General features: G+C 41.4%; 1 protein-coding gene across 1 annotated transcript in view; it reads right to left on the bottom strand.

Moving 5' to 3' along the window:
• Positions 1 to 10,650, bottom strand: part of Dgki (diacylglycerol kinase iota) — a 306,437-nt gene that overhangs the window by 115,666 nt on the left and 180,121 nt on the right. The window contains exon 19 of the mRNA XM_023712766.1: positions 1,382 to 1,482. Within this exon, the coding sequence (XP_023568534.1) occupies positions 1,382 to 1,482 (101 nt within the window). The remainder of the gene's footprint in view (positions 1 to 1,381; positions 1,483 to 10,650) is intronic.

Genomic DNA, 10,650 nt, shown 5'->3' with positions numbered 1-10,650 from the left:
TTGCTCAAATTAGACCTAATTTACATTAGAAAATTTAATCCTGTTAATAGAAGGAAGAAACGCAGAGATTGAGAGAACTATTCCTCCCTCAGCTCCACTTTGCTACCAAAGAAAATGAGAGTGAAGGACATATGTGAAGGCTGAGACAAAACCAAAGATATTGATGCTCAAGGAAATCAATAGAAAGAGCCAAGGAAGCCCAAGCAGCTAAAGAAGGGAGAACTCTCTAGCAGGCTCTGTGACTGGGGCACCAGGGAAAAGGACGCTGGCTCACTGCAGGCTGAGAACTCCATGCACCCCTCCTGAGACGGTCCTTGGTGCAGGATTTCCATCTGCAGAGCTTTCTTTAGATGACAGATTCAAGAATCTAAACCTGTAAGTCTCTTTTCCTGTGGAGTTCGCCCACCCCACCTCCACTCCTGCCAATTTAACTGTTGCTCTTCTACATTTCTACTAAAACCACATTTGGAGATTGGTCAGAATTCTGCTCAATAAATCTTCATTCCACACAAAACTCTTTTCTTCTAAGCGGCTCCCTGGCTTGTATTATTGAACATTGGCCTCCATTATCGTCTCTGGTCTTACTGTCCTTGGCTACTGGCACCCACGGTTAAGAAGGAACCCAAAAATTTAACATCTAGAATTCCTAGAATCTTAATTTCCTCTGGTCTACTTTACCCAATAACTTCATATATCATGATTTGGAAATGCATCTAAACATAGTGTCCAGAATGTTTACAACCCCCAGTAAATACTGAATGATGAAGCTCACCCACAATCATCTATGTATTCCAAGAGACAAGATGGAAAATATAATCATGAGAAGTAATGCATATGTGGACTTAACTAAAAATGTGAGCAACAATGGTCTCTAGTGATTAATGAATCACTCAATGATCACCACATCCCACATCCTCTGGGACTTTCTTTCACATAAGTTCAATAGCACAGGGAATCAAAGTGGTAGGTGTGCCTTCAGGAGTACTGTACCTACAAAGGGATCAGGAAAGCCTTTCATAATGCAGGCTCCAGGAAGAGTCTTGTGTTATCTGAAGTGTTCTGGAGCTTTACTAATTCATGCAGTATCACCAGCCTTTTGCTTTTCTCATGTCTGATACAGCTGAGACTCAAGAGGTGACAGAGTCCAGAGCTCCTGATTTGGGTCCTGTGGCAGAATGACCAGGCCCTGCCGCTCTCCTTCCCAGTCCTTCCCACAGCCCATATATTTTCACCAGCTGCTCACATGGGACCATGCTTCTCTCGACATCTCTGACCACATTTTCAGACACAAGGGCTGGTGAATCTATCCATCAAACAAAAGAGAATCAAGAAGCTGGAGACAGGCGGATCACACGAAATCCACGAGACACTCGCAACTTACAAGCTTCCCGGAGTTTCTCTTTGTCGTAGTGAAATCCTTCATAGTCTTGTAAACTGATTTTGTTCACCCGGATCCTCAGGCGATCTGGGACAGACTGGGGACTGCAAAACAAGAACCACGTGGTCAGGTACAAAGGGGAGTACAGAGCTGGAGATCATTCACCTGCAGGGGTGGGGGCGAGGTGGCCTCTTCTGGCTTAGGAGAACGAGTTCACGTTTACACCAGAATTGTGAGTTGTGTACCAGAATACAGCCACATCGGCAGAAAACTTCTCTCGAAAATGATTGTTTCTGGAATTTAGATTAAAAAACTAAATTGAATAAATATGCAGAAAAAGTCTTTTAAAACCAATTTTATACAACATTTCCTCTTCATTTATTAAAATTCATAGCAAGATCATGTATTTTGTTACATAATTAGATACAGCTAAACTGAAACAGTAAGAAAAGGGATGGATCTCTTAAAAATGACATGTACAGAAGCCTATAGGAGTCAAACTTCATCAACTGTGACTTCAACCGCCGAAAGAGACAGAAGAAAACTATTTTAACAGTGGCAGAATAAGTGTCCACAAAACACAAGACTAAGATTAAACAGCTCTACAAAAGAGTCTCTGAAAGCACCTCTTAATTAAAGCATGATACATTAAATACTTCCTGTAAGCACTCCCAAGACAGAAAAAAGTTCAAGATGTACAGAATGTTTTCATTCAGAAGAGAGTAAAGTATATAATTTGTTCTGAAAGAATTCAATCCAAAATGGCACAGGACACACTAAAATTATAGGTCGTACCAGATTTTCTGAAGCACCCTGCTTGCACTCAGAATGTGCACAGTGGGTTCCTGGAATTTCCCTTACATTAAATCTTCAAAGTAATTGTGTCTTGGCTATCAGTTGAGTAAAGTAACTTGGTAAAATTATTTTACATCACTTCCACTCTGCATCAACACTTTTTCTTTTTCCAACATAGTGAAACAGCACCATCCCCATCTACCCCGGAATACCAACTTATACCAAGGTTTCATTGGTTGAGGAAATTTTCTCAAATAGGAGATTGCTGTTCATTCTATATGAAATGGTGAGGAAAGCCACCACTGACTAAAATGGAAAGAACACCAATTACTCTCCATTTCTATAAAGGGAGAAAATGAAAGAAAAGAAGAAGAGGAAGGAAAGGAGAAAAGGGGAGAAGAAAGAAGAAAGGAGGAATAAAAAAAAATGAATGGATCGAAGAAAAAATACTTTAAAACTAGTCAAGACACTTCTCTACCACCAAACACACACACACACACACATGCACACGCACACGCACACATGCATGCATGCACGCACACACACTTACACCATATGCAAAGCATTTAAAACTGTACATAGACAGGCACACATTCTAAAGAAGGTGGCAGACATGTGAAAATGTCTCAGGGTCACTGGATCAAAACAGAGCCAAAGTAGGAATGATGGAGCTGGTTCACCATGGGGGAAGCTGAGGAGACAAGCTCCGTGGCTGTACCATTCCACCCTGCAGAGTGTGTGTGCTGGGTTTGTATCACCACTGGGCTGGACACCGAAGAGGCATTGTACAAGAAAGAGGACTCTAGCACTTACATGGTGATCAGAGATCTAGTGACCTAATAATCTCCTCAGATTGCTAGAATGACACTTACGTATCATGCACATCTATGACATTGTACATGTAGGTGAACTGAGCCTCTGAAAGGTAAAGTGACTTGCAGGCCACATAGCTGCTGAGTGGTGGAACAGGGAGCAGAGCCTGGGTCTCCTTAGTCAGCAGTTTTACATACATTCTTTTCTACAATTCTCTTAAAAGGGATTCACCCTCCCTCATCAATGGATAAATACCAACAGCTCTGTGGCTATGACAACAAAGTCAAAAATTCAGGATTATCACAGTCAAATGATCTCTATGTGGAGCTATGGCCCTTTACCAAAAAATAACAGAAAAGGAGCTGGTTAAGTAAACCGAGGTACATGATAATAAAAGAACACGAAGTAGATATTATTAAAGAATGTGTAGATCTATATTTACTTAGGGGGCAGTATAGCCACCACATATTACAAAGTGAAAAATGGTTCATGGCAAACGATGCCATAAGCTCCTTTGTATAAACTGTGGAATTCAGGAGTTTTATGTATTCAAGAGGAGAGTCTGGAGAAATGTTCAACAAGTTGTTCAAAGTGGTTATCTCTACCTGGTGGGGATTCAGGATGTAATATCTTTGTTTCTAGGAACATATCTACATAAAGTACTTTTAAATGCAAGTCAACCTGTAAATCCGTGATAAGCCCAGATAAGAGTAACAGTACAAATTATTGGAAAGAATGCTAGGTATGAAATACACATAGGCAGAAAAGAATATGAACTATTAATGGAGTGGCTATTCAATGTTCATGCCAAATACTTATCCAAAAACTAAGGGAGTCTGATCTTTTAATTTCCAAGTTCACCCAAATTATGTACAAGATTGAAAATACCAAATAGCTTTCTACAAACATGACAGGTAAGAGGGAAGCTATTACCTTACAGTGTGGCAGCCCTTCCTATTCTGTAACAGGAGAAAAAAAGAGCACAGGGATTAAACGAGCTCTATCTAAACAAGCAATAACTATCTCTAGTCTTCCCCTGTCGGCTGGAGGTACCAAGACTAAGACCTCAAGACAACAGAAGTTGCTCATGGGAAGGTTCAGGAAAGCAGTGATGACCAATCCAGGCTCCCTACCTCCAGATCTTTTTCAACTCTGAACCAACCAGTGTACACTGCCTTTCTCTAAATGCATCAGTGCCAGATCCTGATCCACACGCTTCTCTCCCCCATATGCTCATCTATGCCCCAGATTCCAGCTCATGCAATGCGCCTTCCCAGCCACTGGCTTCCCACCAATCTTTGTGATTGCCAGGATGACTAGCTAAGTAAGGGAGATGAAAACAGATGCTCCCACTAACCAGCACTCAGCACCTTCCTCCTGCTTTCCTTTCCATTCCATCCTCTCTCAATGTGCAGCATATCCAGTTTTCCCATCAGCAGAAGCTGTCTTAAACCCAATCTCCTGACTCAGTTAATGGGGATTGTTGTCTTCTACTAAACTCTTTCCTCACTGAGCTCCTTCAATAAATCTTACGCTCACACCATGGAGTGCAGGATGGATACCCATTTTGTGTCATTTCAGATTCTGATGGAAATAGTTGGTACAGGAGGAAATAAAGTGGTTATGAGCCCAGGCTCAAAACAAATTAACTAGATTTGCAGTAAAACTCTTACTGCCGGTTAATCAGGAAACTTTGTTCAGTAGATTCTTCTTATATGAAATACAGATGATAATAGTACTTATCTACTTCATAGGGATAAGTATCAAGTGAAATGACCCTGGTATATTAATAAGTTTTGAGTAGATATTAGCTAATATCATTATAAATATTCTGAAATTTCCCTTGTGTGTAAGATCCTATCTAATACTAGCATCTTCTGTTGCCAAATGCTAGAACTTGAGAGTACATATGAAACTTCTGTAGACATTTCCAACAAGGTTATGGGGAAAAACTGTCTAATTTGGCTGATATCATGACATTTCACACTCCTGGGTCTTCTTCCATCTGGTATTTTACGCAGCCAACTAATAGCAAGAACACAGACAGCTAACACACAGGCAGGAAAAATGCACAGAGACCAAACAAAAACAAAGAACTACATTTTTGTCCCAGTATGTAAAAATATATTAGTGTCTCATTGATGGCTGATTGAAGGTAGAAGATGGAGTAGCTATACCTTGGTATCTGCGAAATAACACTGCCATTAGCTTTCTAAAATTAAATTTTCTAGGAAAGTTAGTAGAGCTCAGAAGAGAAAAACAACGTGGATACAAATGAATTTGGCTCCTGCCAGAACGCACCACACATTAGCGTGCCGATTTAGGCACCATGTCAAGGGCTCTAAACCTGACTTTGTGGAAGTGCTCAAGCTTCCTAAAAGGGACTCAACAATCTGTGAAGTCTACTTATGGCCTCTCACTAGTTTCCTCTGCAACATCACTGCTGAATTCCTTTCTCCCACAGAGAAAGTCTGTGGCTCTGGATTTCACACCCAAATGTCCCTCATAACAGCCTTCTACAAGCCTTACTGCGACTTCTCATCAAGACATGAGGGCTTCCAAAGACCTCTCAACCACAGTTTTCATGAACTCCATCACCCACACCCTTGCCACCCAGAGATGCTGGCAGAGAAGTGGACAGCCACCCCACCGCTGAGACTCCCTGGATGCTTGCTGGCATTCAGTTCACACCTGACTCTTGTTCCTCATTGCTCTTCCAAAAATGGTGCTTGTAGCTTCTGTGTAGAACTTCAATCCACCAGAGTTAAATTCCTCCCTATGCCCTCTAAATTCTGCATCTTTGATTTCCAACAAAGCATAATTTAATTCATCCTGGGAGAAGGCTCCTCATACTCAATCTCCCGCCCAGGTCTTATTTTCCTATATATTAAGCACAGGAGGAGGGTGCTTTGGCTTCCCAGCGTCACCTTCAGACCACGGATGCCACAAGGCTCCTTGTTGCCACTGAATACATGAACCACTTGGCGATGGCGTCCATTAGTATCAAAGCAATGCAGTACAGTGAAGAAACATGCTGGCAGGATCCAAGTTCCAATATAAACTACCAATTAATTTAAACTTGAGATCTCACTTTCTTTCAGATCACTTTGTGATCTAAAAATGGAACTGGTGACAGGAATGTGGTCAGGATGGAGTCAAAAATGCACATAACGCCACACACTTTCAGTAAATAGTAAACCTTCAGAAATACATTGTGTTTCTATTATTAACAACTTCTCTTCAATGTCTATAACTCCTGTTTTACTTCATGTTTTATTTGTTCATGTATTTATTTGTAATGCAGTACTAGGGATCCAACAGGGTCAAGGGCTCTACCACTGACCTATATACACAAACCTTTTAAAACATGTTTTTAAGGTTGGGGAGATAGTTTGGCAGTCTAAGTACCTGCCTGGCAAACTCAAGGACCTGTGTTTGATCCCCAGTACCACATGTCATGACAGTTCCAGTAACCCCAGGTGTGCTAAGCCCACCACCAGAACCAGGCATGGTTGTACACGCTTGTAATTCCAGCCCTGAGGAGGCTTTGACAGGAGGATCACTGTGAGTCTGAGCTGCATAGCAAGGCCCTGTATCAAATATATAAATAAATAAAAGACTTTTAAAAAAATTTTTTTAAAGTTTTTGGTCCTAGATAATGGTATCAAAGCTGGGCCCAGAGTTGAAACATCTGATGACTAGATGTCAAACCTTTAAATGTTGAGAGGTTGTTGAAATGGGTAAGGAGAAAGGAGATTCAAAGTAAGGTAGACACCTCGTTTGTTGAACAAAAATACTGAGCTGGACACGAAGAGCAGGCCTGGTGGCCCACGCCTATAATCACAGCACTGGGGAGGCTGAAAACAGGAGGATCCCTGCAAGTCCGAGCTTCATAGTTAGATCCTGTACAAGCACACACACACACACACACACACACACACACACACACACACACACACGACTAAAGTAATACTTATGAAACTACCAGAAATTCCGTACATAATGAAAATGTGATTCTAACTTGAAAATAATCTAGAAATAGTAAAATGTAAAATGTTTCCAATGTTTAGTAGAATGCATTTTGAACTGACATCTTTTGATGACTAGACTGTCATTAAATATTGATTGCTAAGTGTGAATTCCCAGCAAGAAAGCCTATCTCTTCCTCTTTGCAACCCCAGCATTGAGCACAGCACCTGGGTCGTTCAGTCTACAAATAAATGGTCCTGAACAAGCGAAGAGATGAGATCCATCAAGTCGGACGCCTCTGGGCCTGCACCTGGCCCTGTGGCTCTGAAACAATTTGGCTGCAGTTCTTCACTGAGCTGCTTCCTAGTGCCTTTACTCTTTGTGAGCCACAGACAACACTCTGATTTGGCATTCAATTTTAGTCCTTTGGATCTGGAGGCTAGACTACACCTTGTCACTTTCTTATATTTTATCTCTAGTAAAATCCACACCTCAAAAAAGAGAGTAAGAAGTGCATAAATAGTAGATGCCCTTATCAGAAAGGGCAAGAACTCTGAAGACAACAATACACAACGTATCAACTATTGTAACTGTCTTATGAACCTGTCTCGAGACTCAGTTTCAAGATTTATCTTTTTTCTCTTTAAAATAAAGGGTCAGAATCCACTTCAAGATTACATGCTCTTCCATTAAAAAAAAAAAAAACCAATGAATCCGAAGCAGCTACATGACATCTGTATATCAGCTATCAGACTGACACTTATTTAAGTAGAAATACAATCAATATCTTCCTTTAGCAACTTCTTAGCGAATGCTGAAATTTACCTTGCAACGTATTTTGAACTGCCACTGTCAGTCATCTGTACAAACCACAGGTACAACAGCCCTCTTCACAATAAAACCAAACTCAATCAAAGCTTCTCAAAGGAGATTTAAAAGGAGTCTTTGACACCTGCCAAAATCAGACGGAACACTCATAATTCAGTTGTCTTCTACCTAAAGTAGAGAACAATGTCTCAGGAATTTAAAACAAACTGCATGACAGGTTTTTTTTTCTTTCTAAATCTCAATAAGAACAAACCAAAACCACAACAACAGTAGCTAGACAAGTCTCATGACCCACCACGTTTTCCTGGAGAAATCATTATTTTATTTTATATTATATTATTTTTTAATTTGAGGTATTTGGTACAGGGTCTCACCGTGCAGCTCAGACTCAGTGATCCTCCTGTTTCAGCCTCCCCAGCAGTGAGATTACAGGTGTGCACCACCATGCCTGGTCTTGATGGCCAACTTGGCAAGCCCAGTGCGGGGCCAGCATGGCATGTGGTGCCAGGGATCAAACCCGGTGCTTGTGCTTACCTAGGCAGACACTTATATCGCTGAGCTACCTCCAAGCCCCAAGAAATCTTTGAAGGTTGCTAATTTTTTTTAGACAAACTGAATAAGTTCTTAGTATCTAAGAGTAGTGTTTGTGAGGTGGATTCATGCTATATACTATGGCGTGCAAATTATTTGAGACATCTATTCCTCCAGATCTTCCTGTGAGATCATGGAAGGTGGGCTGTAAGATCATCACACCTAATTAAATTTCTGCAATTCAATCTTATTCTATGTTTTCTATCCTTAGATCCTCAAATGAGTACCTAGTCTCTGCCTAACACTTATGTGCCAGTAAGACATGGCTGGAGGCATCCTAGTTTTTATTTGGACTACCCTAGTGGTTGACAATTCTCACTAAAGAGTCTAAACTTCCCTCTTCATAGTTTCTATTTATTGGCCCTTCTATTACCATTGTGGTGAGTAAAGGATTTTAGTAATTGGTCACAGAGCATAATGGCAAAAATGGATATGCCTTAGGTATAAAAGCTAGGCACATATCAAATTATTTTTTGCTGACTTCATAGCGAAAGGGTTCAACGAGAAGCATAATTACCAAATATGAGGGAACTTTAATGATGCTGACAGAAACAAAACTTACTCTTTACGTTTTCAGGAGATCTTCCAACACATATTGCAATTAACAATTTCATGCTCCCATGGAAATTTGTAATGCATTTCGGTGCCTTTGAAATGTGGGATAAATGAATATGCTATAGAGTGAAATCACTGCATGGTTATTACAGATTGTCTTCTCTGCTCAGCATCAAGTTCCTGACATTTAAAGGGGAAACCAAGGCCAGTCAAAGCAGTGGCTGGCCATGGTGGCATCTCAAAGCAGCTCAATAAACAGAGCAGGTTCATTGTTTGTACTTTGAAGGGGGAGCTCCAGGACAACAATCTGGATCAATACTTCAAACTCTCTTGACTGCCTGTTTCCATTTGGAAGCAGCGAATGCCACTGATGTTATTGATTCAGCCCATTCTGATACATTTATGTGGAACTACTCCCATACGGGCATCAAGCCAAAGCTTCCAACTTTGACTTCACAAGTCAGACTTATTTTTTAAACCACTAAACAACTGATTGCCACAGACTAAAATTTCAAAGTATCCTCTCCGTAGGATGACATCATATCTTCACTTCCTCCTTGCTTTCCACTCTTGCGTATTTAGGTCACTTCTCAGTTCACACCTTAAGTCACCTTTGGCGGCACTGCATGGGTCTAGCTGTCCCCCCAAAGCCTCTTGCAGTCATGGGGCAGTCATGGGGCAGCTTCTGGAGTTGGTGATTGATTATTGTCACTGTGGGTGCTGCAGCCTCCCTGGGACAGGTGATTTGCATTACAGTGTAAGGAGGGGAAAGAGGCTAGCCAGCTGCCTAAGCTGCTGCCACTCCCTTTGCTCTCGGCTCTTTGCCCCCAAAATGCACAGCTTCTCTGTGCCCTATGCCACTCGGCCTTGGAGCCAGCTGAGTATGAACTGAAATCCCCACTAACTGTGAGCTAAATAAACCTTTCCTTCCTTCATCTTGGGTGTTGGGTATTTGTCCCAGCAACGTGAGAAGAGTAACCAAAACACACGCTATGGTGAGCGCTCTGCTCCCTGAAACTCTGTCCTCAAAGATTTTAGTTCTAAACACTCATTTTCCAGCTAGGGTTCCAGTAGCTCCTTCCTCCTTTTCCTCCCAATTCATCCTCCTCTCAATACCCCTAAATATCTGCGCTCCCACAGGGCAAGTGAGTACTGTCCTATACCCAGCCTAAGGAGCAAGCTCCTTTCAGAAATACTGTCATGTTGCAGGCTGTTTGAAGTGTAAATGTGATCCTAAAATGAGACTCCAATGAAATCATGAGCTTGCTGAGGACAGGATGCCCGTCCATAGCTACCTTTGTGTCTTCCACAGGTGTCTTATACACGACCTATCAATGAACTACTGTCCGTGAGGACTTCCTAACATCACAGTGGGTTATCCGCAGGACTGGCAATGTCAGAAGTTGTTGACTTGAGCCTTTCACAGCTCAGCATATTAACGTGGCTTTACTTTTTACACCTTGTTTTTGTACTTTTCTGCTGGGTGGTTAGGACCAAGATAAAGCAAAGCTTATATAACAAAAAATGTAACTTTTGTATCTGACAAGGTCAGTCAAACATCCTCAGGATTTACCCTGAAATTCTGTACAGCGGTTTGTAGATCTTTTGTCAGTGTCGGCCATGTGGATGAGTCATGGCCATTGCTTGACCAGTCATGCGGATAACCCACTACTATTATAGACTACTGGACTATATTGGATTATTTTGCTGAATTCATGCAC

Source organism: Octodon degus, unplaced genomic scaffold, assembly GCF_000260255.1.
Source record: "Octodon degus isolate 3935 unplaced genomic scaffold, OctDeg1.0 scaffold00027, whole genome shotgun sequence".
NCBI classification, from domain to species: Eukaryota; Metazoa; Chordata; class Mammalia; order Rodentia; family Octodontidae; genus Octodon; species Octodon degus.
Note: the sequence above shows the minus strand (reverse complement) of the source record. Positions and strands in the feature narration are given on the sequence as shown.